Source organism: Athene noctua, chromosome 20 (assembly GCF_965140245.1).
Source record: "Athene noctua chromosome 20, bAthNoc1.hap1.1, whole genome shotgun sequence".
NCBI classification, from domain to species: domain Eukaryota; kingdom Metazoa; phylum Chordata; class Aves; order Strigiformes; family Strigidae; genus Athene; species Athene noctua.
The window spans coordinates 975,922-995,559 of record NC_134056.1 but is presented as its reverse complement, the minus strand read 5'-3'; the positions used below and the strand labels follow the sequence as shown (position 1 = coordinate 995,559).

The 19,638-nt window shown below is 42.7% G+C and overlaps 1 protein-coding gene across 5 annotated transcripts in view; it reads right to left on the bottom strand.

Moving 5' to 3' along the window:
• Positions 1–19,638, bottom strand: part of MAPKAP1 (MAPK associated protein 1) — a 103,722-nt gene that overhangs the window by 53,215 nt on the left and 30,869 nt on the right. For all 5 annotated transcript variants that reach the window (XM_074923975.1, XM_074923976.1, XM_074923979.1 and 2 more), the window contains 2 exons: positions 6,249–6,421; positions 1,039–1,215 (listed from right to left, as the gene is read on the bottom strand). In XM_074923975.1, coding sequence (XP_074780076.1) covers positions 1,039–1,215; positions 6,249–6,421 — 350 coding nt within the window. The remainder of the gene's footprint in view (positions 1–1,038; positions 1,216–6,248; positions 6,422–19,638) is intronic.

Below are 19,638 nucleotides of genomic sequence, written 5' to 3'. Positions count from 1 at the left end.
AACACTATTAGCATTTTCATTTCAAGGGATCCAAACGTGAAATATTTTTCCCAAGTAAGAAGTAGCTTATGCTACTTGTATTTTGTTACAGTAATTAAGGCCTTCTGATGGTTTAAAAGATTTTTCATTCACAATTAAGGAAAAATAAAAGTGATCAAGCACAGCGCCTATCACTGAAACACTAATTCACTGAACACGACATAGGAAATTCTCCTTGAGCTGCAAAGCAGAAGCTTCGTGTTTCAGTGCTGGGTGGGATCTTCCTCTTCAAAATTCCTCTGGACTTTAAAGTGGCGCGTCCAGTCCTGTTCCCACTGCCCAGCTCATTTACTGCTCATTTCTCTCCTCAATCGCTGCACTGTCACTAACACACTATTTGTATGGCAACTATTTGTATTGAAAATTACTTGCTTTTCAGTCCTGCAGCCAGTCTTAAAATGCAAATTTACTCCTTTGTCTATGGGGTTTCGAAAGATTTTGAAGCCCTCTCATATGTGGAATACCCAAACGCCACGAGTACACTTTTTTCCTGCTAAAATTGGACACATTTTCCTAAAATAATTAAAAAGTTGCTACCAAGATCAGTTCTTAATACCTGTTGAAGATGGCTCTGGATATCCAACATGAATGACTTCAGAACGGTAACTCTCTGAAGCCATTATATACATTATTTAATTTATTATTCAACCATATTTTTCATAAATAAGCAGTGTGGCTGGAGGAAAATTAAGATTACTGAGCTCAGGCTTTGTGTAAATTCCAAATATTTCCTAGCGGGAGCGCATCAGTTCAACGTTCCCCGCAATTCCACGCAGGAGGGTTTATTTTCTGCCCCCAGCGTCGGCTGCTGCAGCAGCCCTGAGCCCTGCGCCCGCGTCCCGACAGGCCCGGCGCGGGGCTTCGTCCGCGCGGAACCGCGGGAACACGCGCCCCGGAATTCCGCTGGGTTCGGGTGAGGACCAGGGGAGCGGAACGGGGCCGGGGCGGTGGCAGGGGCTCGCGGGGGCTCCCGGCCCGAGCAGGCAGCGCCATACTCACATGCGAACAAAGAGCGACTGCTTGGCGGCCAGGCCGGGGGACGAGTACTTCTCAACCAGCGCCAGCGTGCTGAAGCCAAACTTGTGAATGGGCTCATTGGAATCCAAGGGTGGAAAATCCGTGTCAACCTCGCCGTCATCCTCAGCAATATGGAGACAGTAGGCATTGACGTTGTCGCTGAAACACAGACAAACCAGGTTTATTCAGGAGGGAAGCCACACGACCGCCCGGGTTCAGCTGCTCAACCCCGGTCACTAAACGCTGCAGAGAGCAAATCAGAGACGCCTGTTACAGCCGTAACACGCGTAAAGAGCCACCGGCGGCGCGCGCGCACGTCCCAGCAAAGTCCCAGCGTATCTTGCTACCAACACCACGTGGTAACAGAAAAACCCCAAACCTCAGAGCGAAGCAGCCGGTCTTCCTTCACCGTTAACTGAACCGCAGGCAAAATACCGGCAGCGATCAAACCACACCAAAGTCTGTAACAGTTTCATGACTTCATCAAGCTGGAAGTAATATTTCTCCACTTGGCGAAAATTTATTTATTTATATGACCATTACATTTTAGCATTAAAGACAACCAAGCAGGGTCTATCTATTTTTTCACAGATCAAGCAACTGTGAAAAAGTTTACTGAATGTAGGCTTGAAAAGCAGAGAATGCTCTCAGGCAGACAAACAGCGTAAAAAACTACAGGAAAAGTAAACAATTTGTTCAACGCAGTAGCAATGATTAGTAGAAAAGCTACCTTTTCTAAATATCTAAGAAGTCCAGTCACTAAAAGCAGTTAAAAGTTAGTACAGACTTAAGAACTAACAAAGAAAAGTTTTAAACAGAGCGTGGAGAAAATATAAAAGAAAAATCTAAGCCTCTTTCTTTCCACGTAGGAAAGCCCATCGGGAAATAACTATCTATAGATACCAAACGGGTATTAATCACATTTTCCTAATATTAAAATCTCTTCCAAATGTTCCTATTTAAATTATTGATCTGAAATAAGCATTCTTCCTTACTGTAAATCTGCCAGCATTCAGGCCTTTTCCACAGCCACAAAGTACCGCTTGGACGTTCACATGGCAGTGCGTTTCCAAACTCTGCAGTTTAAATTTGGAGTTTTAATTGCGTGATTGATGCTTAAATTAATTAATTGCAAAGTGTATGCTAATTGTTTAATTGGTCGCTTGATCTATATAGATCATTTTTTGAATTAAATGAGTTGATTTACAAAGTTTATTGATTGGATGTGACAATGAATTATTTCACTGACTACCTGATTTGCAATTTTCTCAATTAATTCACAAACCTTTGATTGCAACTGTGCTTTACTGAGAGTGCTTAGTCCAGGTGATCTATACGCACCTTGTCACGACTAAGACATTTATTACATAAAACAGGTAATAATGATGCATTACTACTGATGTAAGCTGTAAATCTGCCTACAAAAAGGTACTCCAGCAACGTTTGTCACTATGAACTCTGAAAATTCTGCAATACTATTAAAGAAACTTTCACAAGTCTCTGGACTGTTAAGAAGAACTGGAACACCGCTGCAGAATTAATTTTGAAATTCTTCAAGGCACTTAAGTAACTTTGAGGGAAGCTGGTGCGAGGTAACGCTGGGGAGAGACTTCAGAGCCCCAGGCTCTGACAGCCGGGGGCTGCCAGGCTCTTTGGGAACAAGCTAAACAAAAAGGCTGCAAATAATACAGATCCAGCTGATCCTGCTTACGTCATGAGAAACGCCTGGCACGATTTTCGGGTCCTTCTCTTATTCTATTTAGGTTTACAGGAATACAGGCACCGGGCTCCGCACGCTCCCCCTGGGCCGTTTAAGGGCACCGAGGAGTCACCCAGCTGCGGCCGGGGCCTTACACTGCGGATTTTCCGCTGACAGAATTCCTCTATCTGCAGCCTGGTGCGCACTTGAAGCTCCGTATAAATAAAGTTAACATTTTCATTTGGTACCTGATGCATTTGCATAATTCTCATTAAAGCTAGAGGATCCGACAGACATGCAGGCAACAGAACACATTCAGCGCGGTCTCAAGTGCCAGGAAAAAGGTGGTGTGACAACAACTTATCCTCCAGCAATTATACTGAAAATACACAATGTCTGTAAAATCCCAGAAATTAAAGGGGTTACAACTGTCTCCTAACATAGAGTGGGTTCCTGAACGTTAAAACATGGATTGAGTCACAATCCGTGGAAAAAACAAGTCCGATGGGTAAAACTGTTCTGGGTTTTGAACCTCCACCAGGATGAGCTCAAAGTCCTCATTTAGGCTTCAGATTACAAGGTTCAAACTCTTGAGAATCCGAGTCTGCTACGGACAGAATGTAAAAGTTAAATACAACAACGCACAGATGTAATAGCATCCTTAACTTCTAAACATAGGAAGTTTACTTGAGTTTTGCATCTCACTATTAATTTATTCCTAGAATGGGATTTTGTTTATTTTTTGCAGGTGAAATCATTACAGCACGTCTGTCAGGGGTTGGCAAGAGGATGGTCCCCTGGTTATGACCAAAGTTCACATGTAAGAGGCCAGGAACAAGGTCGCTAACTCTGTCAGTGGTTCCTCGTATCAAGACACTGAATAGAAACAAATACAATACAATTATACTAAAAAAGGCAGCCTACCTGAATACAAAATGTTCTCAAAGCTGTCAGCTAGTACTCAGTCACTTCACACTCTTACATCTACCTTTTAGGAAAAAGAATTAGGCAGTAATATATTCTTTTCCTAAAGACAAGAGGGGTTGTTTCTCATAATTACAAAGTCTACAACCTCCTCATTATTCTCCAATATTTGTCATTCTGCATGCGCAGCGTATCAGATTTGAAGCACTCTCTATAAGTATTTCAGTGCAGTGCCACAGGGATCTCGATTTTTTCTTTTTATACTCTGACTAAATGAGGAACAAACAGCAAATGTAGAAGTGCAACCTACACAAGCTCTTTCCTTAGTTGGAAATGATGGGAATTAGTTTACGGTTAAATCAATCCTCGCTACAGGACTGGCAGTCGGCAGTGCTCGAAAAAGATGATGGAGACGTGAGAAGTAACTAAGCGCGACACAAGAAAACAAACTTCTTGGAATCTTGAGGCTCTGCCCCTTCCTCTGAGCGTTTGTACCCAGATTCTCAGTTGCTGCTGTTAGACTGTTCTTGGGAACTCACGCCTTCATTATTTAATTATTTCTGTCCTGAGATCTGATTACATTAGACAGCCTCCTTGGCCATGATCCCTCTGACACACCGTAACATCAGGCAGTGAAATTCCTTTCCTCCCACTGCCGACTTTTGCTGTGGGCAAGGATGTTTCATGGAACAGCTCTACTCACGGGCGTTGTTCCGTTTGAGGTGTGCTGGGCTCCTGAAAAATATACGTGTCCGAAGATTGACATTAGTGGTGTCTTAACTTGTTAAAAGATAAACTAATCATATACAGAGGACACCTTTTGGATCTTGTATCCTGAACAGAAATTAGTAACAGCAAATGAAATGGCACCATCTGCAAATAATTTTATATTTCTTCTCCAGTGTAAAAAAATGACAAATCAAACAGAAGCGTTTAACCTCGGAAACATCTCCTATGTCTGCTGAGAAGAGCTAAGGGAAATCCTATATCCAAGGCAACAATATCCACAAAACTGTTTTCAAGAGGGGCTGCTTCTGCGCTGCCCCGTGTCTGCTGAACAGCACCAACCGCTCCTAAGGAAGGGCAGTCCAAGCGGCCTCTCAGCACCTCCCTTTCCCCCTTCTGACCCTGCTACAACAGAAGAGACGACTGCTGAGTCCTCAAACACCTCTGAAAAATGCTGAAAGAGCAAGCTTCAAGATTCAGTACCAAAAAAAAAAAAAAAAATTAATCAAATATTCCAGGAAGAAAAGACCAGAAAATTGGCTCATATAGAAAAAACCAAACCGTTAACCTTCTTCGCACCAGGAAAGTCACCCGCTAGTATCTGTTACTAACAACTCTATAATAAACTCTTTTAAGTTCTTATTTTATGTTCTATGACCCAGCAAAAACTGAAGTATTTTACAGAACTGTTTTAAAACTGAAGTTGCTCAGATGAGTGGCTCTGAAGTACCTGTTTTATGTACCTTGTGTCATCTACCATGATAAAGTAACAGCTCTTACTAAACAACACCAGTTCTCCAGCACAGCAAATCCAATCCATTATTTAGTCACAGAAATCTTAGGGGCAGGATCCTTTCACAATGAAGATGTAAGCAATGATTACCAAAGATCCTGAAAAATCCATCGATTAACTGAAGCTCAAATTTGTGAGGACGAGACAGATGTTGCTCTTTACAGCAAAGAGTCAACGTGACTGAGGTCAAAGTCTCGTAGAAATTATAATGCTGCATGACAGAGGTTTTTGAATTAAAGAATGCAATTTTATTCACAATTTCCAAGAAAACTGGTATTTATTTTGTTTTCAAGACCCTTATTTGCCTATTTGGAGTGATATCTCCAGATAACCTGGAAAGAAAAGCACCTTTAGCCCCTGTACCTGTCAAGTCTCAGAAAAGCAGAAATATTTTAAACGTGTATAATGAATTAAAGTCATTACATCATCAAAACGACAGCAGAAAGCAAGTAAGTGATAACGCTGAGGTTCTGTGGCAGGATTCTGACTCGTTTTCGGGCACGCTGACTATGGCTCAAACCTGGGTTCAGGGCTTCGCGACCCCGCTGCCCAGTGCGGCGGCTCCTCTCCGCGGATCTCTCGGAGGAACCGGCACCGTGCAGACAGAACGAGTCACAGTCCGGGCACCTTCTCCCGGAACAAACAAGAGAGGGAGTTTACGGATGAGTTCTGGATTTTATTTGACATCCTTGTGATCCTAGCTATTAAGAACACTACCAAAAAATAGATGGGACATAAGATAAAAAATGTCTCTGTGACACCAAAAGAGATAAGATTTATATTATTTTTACACAGAGCGTTTTGCAATTATGATTCATTTACAGATCCATGGTTTCATATGCTTATCATTATACAGTACCCAGTAGTTTAATTGAAAGAGAAATGGATGTAGATGCACGTGTACTGCTCAAAAGGAAATACTGATAAATGTGTAGGTGGTTTCTCTAAGATTTATCTATAAAAACATTGACATGGAAATCCATTTCATTATGCAAAAAGGCTGCAGAGGAGAAAATTAGAGATCAAGAGGTAGTAAAGAAAGAACATTACTTCAGTTTTGGTTCCCGTCCCTCACTTGTATATTGCCAGCATATTAGTCCAATCAGGTCATGCACCTTGGCATTTGCTATCGTCACAACTGTCATGGGCTGCAGTTTGTCTTGGCTTGTGTGCAGTGGGAGGTAGACATCAATTTTTTTGGTTGCCGTTGTACCAACATGACCCTGTCGAGAAAATATATTTCATTAGAATGTATGAAAAAAAGTATGACAGAGCTAATACAAAATGTGGTGCGGATGGAATATTTTTTAGTAGAAAGATTAAAACACGCTGCTACGACCTAAAACTGGAAGAGGCTTGAACATTTAAATTCCAATTCTTTCACTGCTGTGTAACGTATCTGTAAAGTTGATATGAAATATTTGGCAACGATTTCACAGATTTCCATGAAGAGTCTGAACTTCACCGCAAGATCCCGTGTTCTTGCAGGATCCAAAAAAAAAAACCCAACCCAACCCAAAGTTGGGATGGGGAGGAATAGCTGACAAGCCTATCTAAAGCTTCAAACCCGTTTTTCCATCGGGATTTAATACCAGCACCCCCTTTGTTTCTACATTTCTGCCTCCTTCTGTGGTTCTTCCCCGCCGCGGGGGGAAGGACAGCCCCAGCAGCTCCCCGAGCCGAGCCGCCTCCCGTGGCCACACCGACCAGCCCCTCTCCTCACCAGTTACTCCAGGCCTGGGACGCTCCAGGACTGCCCATGTTACCTGCTTTACAATGTCCTAGTTCCCCTCCAGCTTTTGTTTGGGGGGACTCCTCCTGCTCCTGTCCCCTGTGCCTGCCTCCCCCCGCCCGCAGCTCACACCTGACACGCAGGGGCGAGGGGCAGGGAGACCCTCAGCCTACATCAAGGGAGAGCGGGGCTGGGCTGGCGCCTTCCCGCGGAAAGGAGGAGAAGGAGGAGCCCAGGACAGCTACACACGTCACCCGCTGAGACCCCAGCCTCCGTCCAGAGATGCCAACGGTTCCGGGGCAGAAACCGCCCGCTCAGAGCCCCGGTGCCAGCCAGCACAGGCTGCTCAGCCCCGGGAAACCCCCACCGGGCAGCACAGCCGGAGCACAGGACCGAGCGGGAATGGATGTCGAGCATATGTGGAGCTTAAGACAACATTTAAAAATAAACCTCAGGCCCGACCTTGGGTTTGCCAAGAGAAGAACAAAATCACACGTACAACTGAGCCGTTAAACTATTCCGAACTCCTTGAAGACAACCAAGAAGGATTAACTAATATCGGTTTTTATTGGAACTTACTGTTCCAACAGATTAAAAAAAAAAATCTATTTAGCACTGTAGAAATTAACAATTAAATAAAACATAAAATACGTAGCAACACAGAGATCTATAAAGTTTGCGTTACAAGAAGAAAACGTTTAATCTACTGTGGATAGCACTGCGTTTTTAAACCAGTGATCTTTTGCACAAAGGATTGCACATCCTGAGCCCCTCTTCAAAAGCACCCCTGATGTAACTATCTGTCTCTCTCTCTCTCTCTCTACATACATGGGCCTTGAGAGAAGAAAGTATTATTCGAATTAATCACTCGGAATTCTAAGTAACAGAATAAAAGGATTCAATACTATAAATCTATAACGAGAGTATAAAACAGGGAGCTATATGCCATGTGCTAATTTCAATATATTGTTAAAAACCATTTGATCCTTCAGTGTGATTATAAATTAGAGAAATAATAGGAATTTAAAGATTAAAGTTATTCACACTAGCATAGCTAAAAGTATTATTAAAATCCATCCCGATATAATGAATTTGTTTTTGAAGAAAGCCTTTTTACAGAGCTGATGCCTCCTCTTCCCACGTTTTTAAGGTAAGAGAAATTGGTTTTACTTATTTAAAAGGAAATGTTAGGATTTGTAACAAAATATGGGACGTTCCTTTACCTTTTTGGAGGAGCCTTAACAAGCCTTTGGGCGAGCCCGTGGGCCCGGGAGTCTGAGATACCACCCACAGCCCTGACCCTCCCTCACCAAGGAAACGGTTAACGCAGCAGAAGTGCAACTGCTAAAAAACCAAGGGGGGTTTGTTTTCCTTCTTTCTTTTTCCTCTTGCTTTCCTACATACAGGATTTATTTTTAAGGGGAATTAAGCTGACATCAGGTAAGGAATCGCGAGTCTCCAAGCCTACCCCTGCCTTTGCCCAGGTGCAAACGCTGACCAGGGACAGGCATAGGAGCACGCGGGAGGCTGCGAGCACCGCTCACGTCCTGGGCGTGGCTGGAGATACCAGCCGGAACGGGGACCTCTGGTTTCAACCACATTTGCATCTGAATGAATCAATAGCATTTATCAAGGAAATTAATGTGACTCCTTGGCATGCTCAGTTAGTCACATGTTTAAATCCGAGGATGGCCGAATCGTCAGTAATGCTTAGTCCTAATAATGGAAAATCCAGGAAAAACTGACAACCAGATGCGAGAGTCGATGCCAAGGTTACAACTGACGTACACAGTGTAACACCAGAACGTGGACAAACGAGCCAAGAACTGTAACTAATAACCGAAAAGACCAGATTATTCCATTAGCCACTACTACAAGTACAGACTGTTTTTATAAGCTCGCAATGCAATAAACACACGTATTTATAAAATAAACACATCCTAGGGACCTGACCTTACAGCTACCAGGAGCAAGATGGTAACTTTCCTTGGTCTGCCTTTCCCAGTGCTTCTCTCTGTTCCTTGCCCTACACTGTGCTGTTGCTTTGCATTTGTTGTTTTTTAAATAAACTTTTCTTCGTTCTTCCCCATCTCTAAATCTCCTCTACCTCCTCAGCCTATCTTCACCACCTTGCTTGCCCGCACTCCCTCCATTACCAATAGCCTGGTTCTCTTACAAACACTCACGTGAACATCAAGACACGGGTGACTGAAACCAGGCGTCACTCCTACACCCATGAGGAATCCAACTCTTTGAGCAAAGGGAGCAACACCACCAGCAGCAGTACAGGGAAACGGCTCAAGATCATCACTATTATACTCAAGATCTTTAAAAAAGGGCTGTAAACCTGATTGCCATAAGATATTAGAGAGGCTGAAACCTGAGATTTGGACGCCAATTAGACTTTGTGTTAGTAATGAGAACACTGACTGTCACTGTAGGTCAGAAACATCAGTATGGCCCAATAAACACGTGGGCCAAGGCTTAGGCTGATCAATCACCAAGTCAAAGGGGTCTGGAGGAAACCTCCACTGTGTTTATTGCAAATGGATGGTATTTGTTCTGAACCAGCATTAGAAATCCAAACCGTCAGGTACCTGTCTACAGGACGGAACGAATCCATATCCTCAGGCTGGTCCTGCAAAATATTAATTGTGTGGGAAGTCCCACAGAGCTCAATTACTTATCGGTGCAAAGCTTATTAGGCAAGGATTTGTAGGTGGTGGGACTGAATAAAAGGCATCCAATTATTAGTCTCAGTGGCCAAGAGTCAAAGACCTAGCCACGCTGGATTCAACTAGTAATAACTTGTGGGTTTTATATGGTGCTTGTAGTCTCTTCTTTAGGAGGAATCATTCAGACCCAGACTACAGACACTACTGGAAGCATAATTACTTTTTTCTCCTGACTAAAAATTGCATTCCAACTGTAAATGCTGAGGAGACCCAGAAGATAAAGTACAATTACCTATATTCAAAAAGGCAGCATCAAACTTTATTAATAGGTCCTGTATAAAATTCAATGGAAAATCTATTCAGGGCCAGGGGCCTTACCATTTGGAGTTTCCTTAATAGCCTCCAATAAATCTGGGAAGCATAAAGGGGCTGTTAAATTAACATTTTCCTGATCTGTCACCTGTGGCATAGTTAATTTGTCAAAAATTCTTTTAGCTTGTCACTGGACACTGTATATTCTGACAAATGAAGTCTGGAATAAAATTGACAAAATATCTCGTTAATTTTCTAGGAAATCACAAATCTGATTCCATTAAGCTTTTATTGTTAGAAACGTTATATTCCACCAATCCTTTAAGGAAGTGAGGAGTAACTGGATACACAGAAAACATAAAATAAATCACAGAAAATTTCCTTAATATTTTTATTAATGGATTCTTTTAAGGCTACCTAGTGCTCTCCTACAGTCTGGTCTTACCAAAATTTCCGTTTGCTATTTCTAGAGCGTTTTCATCCCACTCAGAGCAAAGATGATGTTTCATCATCTGCAATTCACTGGAGGAGACGCGGTGCTGTGCAGCGTACGCGGGCCCGAAGAGGCAAAAACCCCGGGACGCCGTTTCCCAAATTATTGCTAATGTGGTGTGCACATAAACAAATCGCTTAATTCCTTTACAGTTCTGTTTTCTCTATCACTGTTGTCAGAATTCTCGGCGGCTGGCACGTGGTGGTTCTTTGGCACGCTGCAGCTATTCTTTCTGCTGCTATTCAGGAGCTGCACAGAATGATGTCCGTTATTTGAAATTGCTGAAAAGTACCATCTGCTGGATTCACAAACTTTCTGCTTTCTATTGTTTATCGTTTAAATTAAGCAGATCAATGTACATTTATGCACTGCGATAATAAGCAGTGGCTAAACTCGGGAAAGTTATTCCCATTAATCAACAAATTTATTCTGAAAGAGTAACTTGGTGTCTAAGATTACTGCTCCTGTGAAGCCATGTTTCTCGTGTGGTCTAAAATACAGCCGGGCACGAAACAGCACAGGAATCTTTGGGGATACGTGATAACGGTGGTCGGGCTAATTACAAGAAGAGAAGTAGCAGCACCAGCACGTACATACGGTGCTGGTACTTCTACACACAAGAGTGCAAGAGAAAGACATGACGGCCTACTCGAGTGATGAATTTTCATGGATTTTCTAGGGTTGTATTTGTGAGCTGTGGTGTTTGAAGTATATAAACACTGGCTACTACAACTATGACGGGAAAATTGCATGCAGAACGATCTTCGCTGGCTACATACAAGTTTAGAAATATCTGTATCGTTAAATAATATTCTGTAATAGAACTGATATGCTTAAAACACCGTATGTTAAAGAAAGAAAAAATGTATTTAAACTCTACCAATTCTTTCAACACAAGAAGCCTCTCTAAGATTTAAAATCAAGTTTTGATCAAAGTCCATGAGAAGATATATACCTCCCTGCAACGGATGGCGTCTATCTTGAACAGATTATTGGGGGGGGGGAACCGGACTAATATTCTTCTAAATGATACAAGAAGTTTGGGACAGTCTGTCCATCCCTGGGACAACTTACTCCTAAACACAGTTCTGAAGCACCTGTGTAAGGGGCAGCTAACAGAACAGCCACCGAGAAAGGCCGGCGCTGTACCCTTCTCGCTTCTGATCCGCTTCGCTCCCACCACAGCAGAAAATTAAAACAAAGTCCATAAACATTTCTTAGAGAAAAGTGATTAATTTTCAACAATAATAATTTACTGCATCCTCCCGTACAATAGAGTTCTGTGACTAAATGTTATATCACTTTAAGATTAGATGTTCTAATGATATAATGCAAAGATTTTACTGAATCATTATTTAGTGGGAGTCATAAAAACCTCTCAAAATTAATCTTTCATGCACATCTAGCTTATCCAAAGTTAGCATTTAATTAGACGGCCTTGGCACGAATGAGCTTACTACTTTATTTGCTCAATCAGTATATGTCTCTTCAGTAATTATAATTAATTCAAGTCATTGACTCACCTCCCAGCAAACAATGCTAAACATTACACAAAATGGAAACAAATGCTCATCCTTTTCCAAATGTAAAATGTCTTCTCACTTTCAAACTTGGTGACATGTTCTTTGGCTTAGGTGACAGGGTATTTAATAAGCTATGTGATCCAGCAACCACCTCCTAAAAGTAACTCACTCGCATAAGTAGTTAAACAAAATATAGAAAGTACGTGAAAGGGAAAAAAATTGAAATATAAACTCGGCATTTACAACACAAACAAAAGTTCTAACACATTAGAGCACAGATGTTTATGTCAATGTGAAGGACTGTACTTTTTAAGACAACCACTGAAAATCACCATTTTCTAAGCTCTTGACTTAACATTTAGAGCAATTATTTCTTCATCCAGAATAAGCGGGAATAGAACAGTCAGTCATATTCACTCATAAGCAAAAGAGCTTTTGAGGGGCTGAGTAGAAAAAGAAGGGTCATCAAAAAAAAAAAAAAAAAAAAGGTTTTAAGTTTAGGTGATCAAAAATCATCAAATCTTTCAGCAAGCAGGTGGCAGGAGCCCTCACACTGTAGCACCCCGTCAGGACGGCGCCGCCCACGGCGCGGGGGGTGCGGTGGGCAGAACAGCATCCAACCTAGTGAGACGGTTACGTGTCTGTAATGCAGTCTGTTTGGTTTCTTTGCACAGTATCGTAACAGATCTGGAGAAAACGCCTGCTCAGCTGCATTACATTAATACTCAGAGGCACAACGCCGAGTCTCAGCGCTCGTACGGAAACACGGGGTGTTCTACCCCCCGCTCCAGCGCGCCACCCTCCGCCCCACGGCGGCAAAAGCGAGCGACCGTTATTTCGTCGGGTGGTGAAGCCAGCGTTGGCGCTTTTCATCGCTACAGCCACAGATTACTTTTGTTGTTCTGAAGCCATTTAGGGAAACCACCACCCGCGAGCCACCGGGACAGGGGACTCGCCACGGCAGCAGGTGACCAGGCCGCGCTCCCCACGCCTGCCGGGACGCACAGAGATTCGACGAGGCTTCAAAGTCCCTTTCCGAGGAGTGGATTCTCCTGCGTCTCACCCTAGCTTGTGCTGCAGAGTTAGCACATCAGTGTAAAATTCCATTAACACTGTTAAATACTTAATTTATCTTATTCACACTGTCACTATTCATAAAAATTTAACCCAGTAATTTCCTGTGATACAAAGCATAACAAAGTATGAATATTTAACTACAAGGTAAATAACACACTATTATTTTTTATTCTAAATTGTTGACTTCACTTAGCATGTCTGCTTTGTACAGCACCACACTATTTTTCAATTAAAGGTCCAGATGTTTCAAAGGCTCCAGTAGGCAGCAGCGGTTATGAGGAATGCGTTATCTGCATCGCAATGATCACTACAACATCAGCTCCAGGCTGCATTAACATACTCATGTTTTATTCCAGCCCCCCTCCTAATGTACCAGTTAATTATACAACACACAGCTGAGAAACATAACCTCCAGAGCTGGACAGTTTCCTTCCATGCTTCCACCTGAATAAATTTTTATATGCACCTCAAAACTATGATTTACATACATAACCACATAATCAAGTATCCCAAATTACTGCCTGTTCTTTCTTGGCATTCACTCCCACAATTAATAAAACTATGTAAGTCCTGAGCAAAGAATAAAACATATAATTCTTCTAACAGCATATTTCAATCATATTAGCACACATTCATTTATCCAACTCCACGTTAAATTAAAAACTGTTTTACTTGAAGCGCTATGAATATGATTCCTTGTTATCACATTTTTTTCTGACAAATCTCATTTGGAACGGAAGGAGAAGGCCCGAGCCCGTCCCCGTTACAGCCCTGGCCTCACGTCCTTCCAGACAGTTTGGGACACGGGGAGCCAGCCCATGGCCCTCGCCGTGGCTCGTGGCCAGGAAGGCGAGCCCGTGGGCCAGCGGCCGGCGGCACCCGGCGCTGCCCTTCCCCAGGGCGCTGGATCTCCCGCCCGCTGCGCCGCACCGAGCTCACGTGGGCACGGAGCCCTGATCTGCTCGGGGCCAGGGGTGCTGCTGAGGAGTGGAAACCCGCGCTCAGATTTATCAAAACACAATTGCTGTAGCTGCAGCTAGAATGCATTCATTACATGAAACCATCCTTAGTTTCCATGCAGTGAGGAGAAGGAATGGCCTACTTTAGAAGAATTATTTATATTTTACTTAGTAATAAACATTACGATTTAATACTGAGGAATAGAGTTGCTCTTTGTAATAACAAAATGCAACAAAAACTTATAATTAAAACTACACCATAAACATTATTTGTACGTTAAGAAATATGCCACGATGTATTTTAACGAACAGATGCTATACAAAAGATAAATGTTTTCAGAAATATTCAATCCTTAAACAGATAAGCCTCTAATCCTATGCTTCTGTTGCATAAAGCAGACAGCTCAAGTTCCTCGAGGACATTAGCCAACCTTAGGTGGAACATTTTTAATACATCACCGTGTCACTTTTTAATGTGCCACAATCTATTAACCACATGGCAAACTAACAGGGATTTTTAAAATATGGGTTTTATAGCTTTGTGCTGGTGATTAATTAAATAAATAGCCAGCGTTTCACAAATCATCCCTCTAATTAGTCTAAAGCAGACACTTTGCATTCCCTGGCATTGTTGCCATCTGAAGCTCGCAGAAGGGCAGTCGCGCTGCGGCGAGGCGCCGGCGTGCTCGGGGCGAGGCGCAGCCCGGGCTGGCACGGCCCCGCAGCCCGCGGCACGGCCCCGGCTTCACAGGTGCTGCAGTCAGCTGGAATTTGACTCCAGCTGCTTGGAAAAGATGTTCCGTGTAATTATTCTCCCTCGTCCTGAAGGAAACAATCGAGATAACAAAGGAACCAGAGCTCTATCCGGAATTTGACCTGAAGTGGCCAAGTTGTATGTTGCAGAAAATGAACAAATATTAAAGGCAGATGCTAGAAAAAAAATTAGGAGCTAAACGATACATTTTCTGTCACAACGTTTCAACGCTGAAGCTACAACTAATTACACGCAGTCCATTCAAGGAAGCCAAGCAAGGCTTATCATTAAAATGACTCAATTATTCCTAAAAAGAAAGAGAAAATCATCTGTAAAACCTGCCTGAAATCTCATCATTTTTACTGTGCCTATCTAGATAGATCATTTCCCCCAGAGCTCAAATTAAACTCTTAATAGTTAATATGTTAAAGTTTTACTACAGGTTTTTTTTTTCCAAATTATTATTAACTGGAATTTCCTATCTAGGAAGGTTTTTATATGGAAATATTTCTGCAGTGTTTAGTGACACTATCACAACAGCTTTTTCCCCCTCAATTTAAAAACCATCAGAGAGATGGAGAATGATGTAGCAGTCAGGCTGCTCCTGAAGACGGGATTTTATTTCCTCTGCCAGGTGATTTCCCGCTCAGCGTCCGCCACGGAACGTGCCCCTTAGACCGAAGCCTCCCGGTGCTCAGGCCCGACCTGGCAGCGCTCGGAGCCAGGGCCAACCCGCCCGGGCAGGGACCTCACCCGGGGCCCCGGTGGCACCGCCGTGCCCGGCTGTGCCCGGCCCAGCAGCCGCTCCCGCGCAGGGCCCGACCCGCCCGACGCCGCCGGCCCCGTCACCAAAGGGGCAGGGGATTAAAACGCACAGCCTGGAGAGAGTGATCTGTGATAAATAATCCTAGGGCTGGGTTACACCGAGAAAAATTATGTAGAATTTGATGTGGTTATGCCACGTGTCAGGGGTATTTGTTTAATCAAACTAAATTCAAACAATCCCACTTCCAGCAATACAAAGTTTTTTACTGCAAAAATTAACAAGAGAACAAATGCCTCAGTGCACTGTTCAATAAAACTACTGGCTCCTCCTGCAAAAAGAACAGAATCCAACTCCAAGAAAAATACTAAAGCCTCTTCGGCACGGGCTGGCCCAGCCATCTCCTTCAGCCTGAGATTTCTCCTCGGTTTAACCTGCAGCCCGGAATACCGGGGCCGACGGCCACAGCACACGGAGGGCTGGGCCCAGCCCCTCGCCCCGGCAGTGGGGGCCAGCGGGGCCAGCGAGCCCCCGGCCACGGGGCACCAGCAGCACGGGGGGAGCCGCCGCGCTGCCCGCCCTGCGCGGGGTAACCCAGAGACCCCAGAGGAACGGCCTGAGCGCACAGAACAAAGAACGGCCAGACCTGAGGCCACGTTCCACCCTTGTCCAGCAATTACAAAAAAATTCAAAAATTTCCTCAAACCCACCACACGAGTCCAGACCTTGGATATATCCTTTCACGAAATCTGAAGTTCTAATTAACTGTACTGATAGAAACCTAACAGATTTTCTGTGGCTGACTTGTCTCTGTTTTTACTGGCAGCACGACTGCAAAAAGAATTGACTGGCTGTGAAAATTTTATACTGCTGCTTTCGGAAAACAATACTTCCATTACATATAAACGTGTGCTGAAACTCTACGTTATTTTTCTAATTAAGTACTGTTTTCTCTATTACTGTGCCCACAAAATTACTTTTATAAATACATTTTACACAGGATATAATATACATTCTGAAACAATGCAAATGACTCATAGACTTTGAGTTGAGAAAAAACCCTGGACTCCCGGCTTTCTGCGGGGTTAATGTTCTCGTGACACTTTTCAGAAGACTGGCCTAATAATTCCAGTATGGCTAATCTCCATGAGTTTTCTTTACACTTTTATCTGGATATGGAAAAGATCTTTACTTCCTCCTCATAACCCCTTTCATCCAGCACTAACACTACATTTCTCTTTGAAAGTTCTCCTTGAAAGAAGTGTCAGCTCTGTAGGAGACAAGGCATGACCACAGCTGACATCACGGGATGCCTGGGCTCTTGCTCGAGGTCATTTTAAGCCAAACGTCATTTAATTAATCACTTAAAGGAAGAAAGAAATGCATTCTGTGTGTAGGGAACCTGTATCAGCATTCCAAATGACACAATACCGGGGCAAGGCGTCCAGGACTAACAGCATTAAGATGCTCAAAGTCTCACGTTAGAGCGGCAGCCCCGGCCGGCGCAGACACGCCGCTGCTTCATCCACCAAAGCACCTCGGATCTGCTCGGGGCAACCTCAACAGCCACGCGGCATCTAGGTGGTACCTTTAAAAAGACTATTCAAAAGTTTAACCTTAGCAGGCTTTTGCCCTTAAAGTACTGCACATGAAAACGCTCTGATGGGCTAGTTTTCAAGCAGGTTTAGTTGACGCAGGATTAAAACCTGTTCTCCTGCAGATGACTCCACCAAAAAACCCAACCCCGCGTCACTCTGAACCACAGGACACTGTAAGAGCTTCACAGACTTTCTGACAAAGTGGTTTCAACATTTATTTTCCCAGGGCTTAGGTCCGTATCAGTCTAAGACATAATAAATTCAATCTCCACAGAGATGAGAAATCTTTTTTGTTAGTAAATCCATTTTTCTCATCTTAAATGCAAGCTTTTCTAGTATGGAGAAGCTAATGAGAATTGCTTTCCTGTTAATTTCAGAAAGGCAAATAAAGGAATCTTACACGGAAAAAACCAGACCGTTATATTGCCTTACAAATTCTGAGTGTGGAAGAGTTAATAAAATCTTAAATAAATACATATTTGATAAAATCTGAATTTATAATGGAAACACGAATAAAATAATTACCATTCCATTTATATTTAACATTTAACTACAAAACCATAATTCTTTGGTTACGGATATTATGGTGCTCAAACAAGCCCACAAAAGAGTCCTTATTCCGTAATTAGTGTCAATGTTTCAAAATTATTTTTCAAGTACAAAGGTCAGAGTAAAGGTGTAGTCTAAAACACTGAGAAATTAAAAAAACCCAACTTATTTACCTCAGAAGCTTTTCTCATGATAAACATGTCTGCTAAATGTATACATCCAATCCTCCTGCACATAGCAGACATTAAAAACATTTGCTAATAAAACATTTCCGTATTTCTTTGGCTGTTAAGAACCATAACTTGTGAATACGTTTTTCATTTGGTTTGATCTGTAATTAAGGGAAAGATAATGACATTAGTAAATTGCTAAAAATCAATTAGACAGAGTAAAATGCAATATGATTCAGCCAAAAGATTAACAAGTGCATTATAAAAACTGCTTTAAAATTCTTTAAGTCTAATTAAGCTTGCTTTAAATGACCATGGCCTAAAAAACGCTTTTTATTTAAACGCATCACCAAACTGGCCATTCATTAAAATTCTCCTGTATGTTTCACTGTATCATCTGTTTTCCTTCCTTTGCATCCTTTTCATTTTTTTTTTTTGGTTTGGTGGGGTTTTTTTTGTGTGGGTTGGGGTTTTTTTTTGTGTTTTGGTTTTTTTGTTTGTTTGTGTTTTTTTTTTGTTTTGGGTTTTTTTTGTTTTGTTTTGTTTTGTTTTTTTTTTTTTAAAGTAAGATTTCCTGCTAAGAAAAAGAGTTTGGATGTTTCAGAACTCCTGTCGAACTCTCCGGTCCTCTGCTGACCCAGGACAAAGCCAGAACTGTTTGATGAGCTCCCGGTTGTACTCACAATGGTCTTCACCTCGTGCCATTTGCTGGAAGTGAAATATTCAAGGAGAATTATGATTTCTCCCACAAAAACAAAGGCGTGTACACTGCACTGAGAGCACACCTTCTCCTTGTTACTTCCTAATCAAAGAAACTACCAGGTACAGCAACCAAAACCCAGTGCAGGCTTAACCTCCCCGTAATGTGTCCAGGGCTTACAGAAACCATTACTGGCAAAGGACATTTTAAAGGTATTTTAAACTTTCTCTTGTTGGTGCCTATGCTCAAACTGAATGGAAGCAGAAGGGATGTCATGATGCCATCCACGCAGAGACAAATTTGAAGTGATGTAGCCCTGTCAGAATTACACAATAATTTCAGTCTTACAGGACTGCTTTCAATACATCAAGCATGAGGGTTGTTTTTTTTTTTTTTTCTTTCTTGCTACAGGAAAAATTCAGTGTTTGACATTTATCTTTGCTAACTACAGCACACCACACTGTTTTATTTATACATTTCATAAACTTCAAAATTTCTCCAATGCTCACACCCTCTTTAGAGGGGAGCACGCCACTGAACAAATGGCTGAGGTAAAAGGCAGCTTTGAAGAGAAAAGCGTTTTATGAAAGGCACAGTCAAGCTTCACCATAATCTCTTTGCTAATGGCCGGTACAAGAGTTGAAGGGATGAGACAGTCACACAGGAGGGCTGTGCAGGGAGGCGGAAGAGGATGGGCAAGGGAGGAGGCGCGAGGTGAGAGCGGGCCCAGAGCAGAGCAGCGCTCTTCCCCGGGTGTTACGTGAAAGGGTGCAGAGCACAGAGCTGGAAACTGAGCTGATTACTTTTTAATCATTACTTATTCTGTGAAGAATAATAATACATTTGGGTTTGTTGCAGCACTGCCTTTTGTCCATCGTCAGATGAACTGAGCACTCTGTGATGAACGTACAACGTCAAGACAGGTTCCTGCGAGTAACAAATTCAGGAGCGAGGACGCGTCACCAGACACAGCACATGGACGAAACCTCCACCCGATGTGAGAGCTCTCTGATCTCAACACGTTGCAAGTGCAGTTTCATTTTAAACAAATCGACCAGCAACCTCTCTAAGATCAATCATCAGCATCTTTAGTAAGGTTCTAACGTCTGCTTTTTCACATTCCTCTCTCAGAACT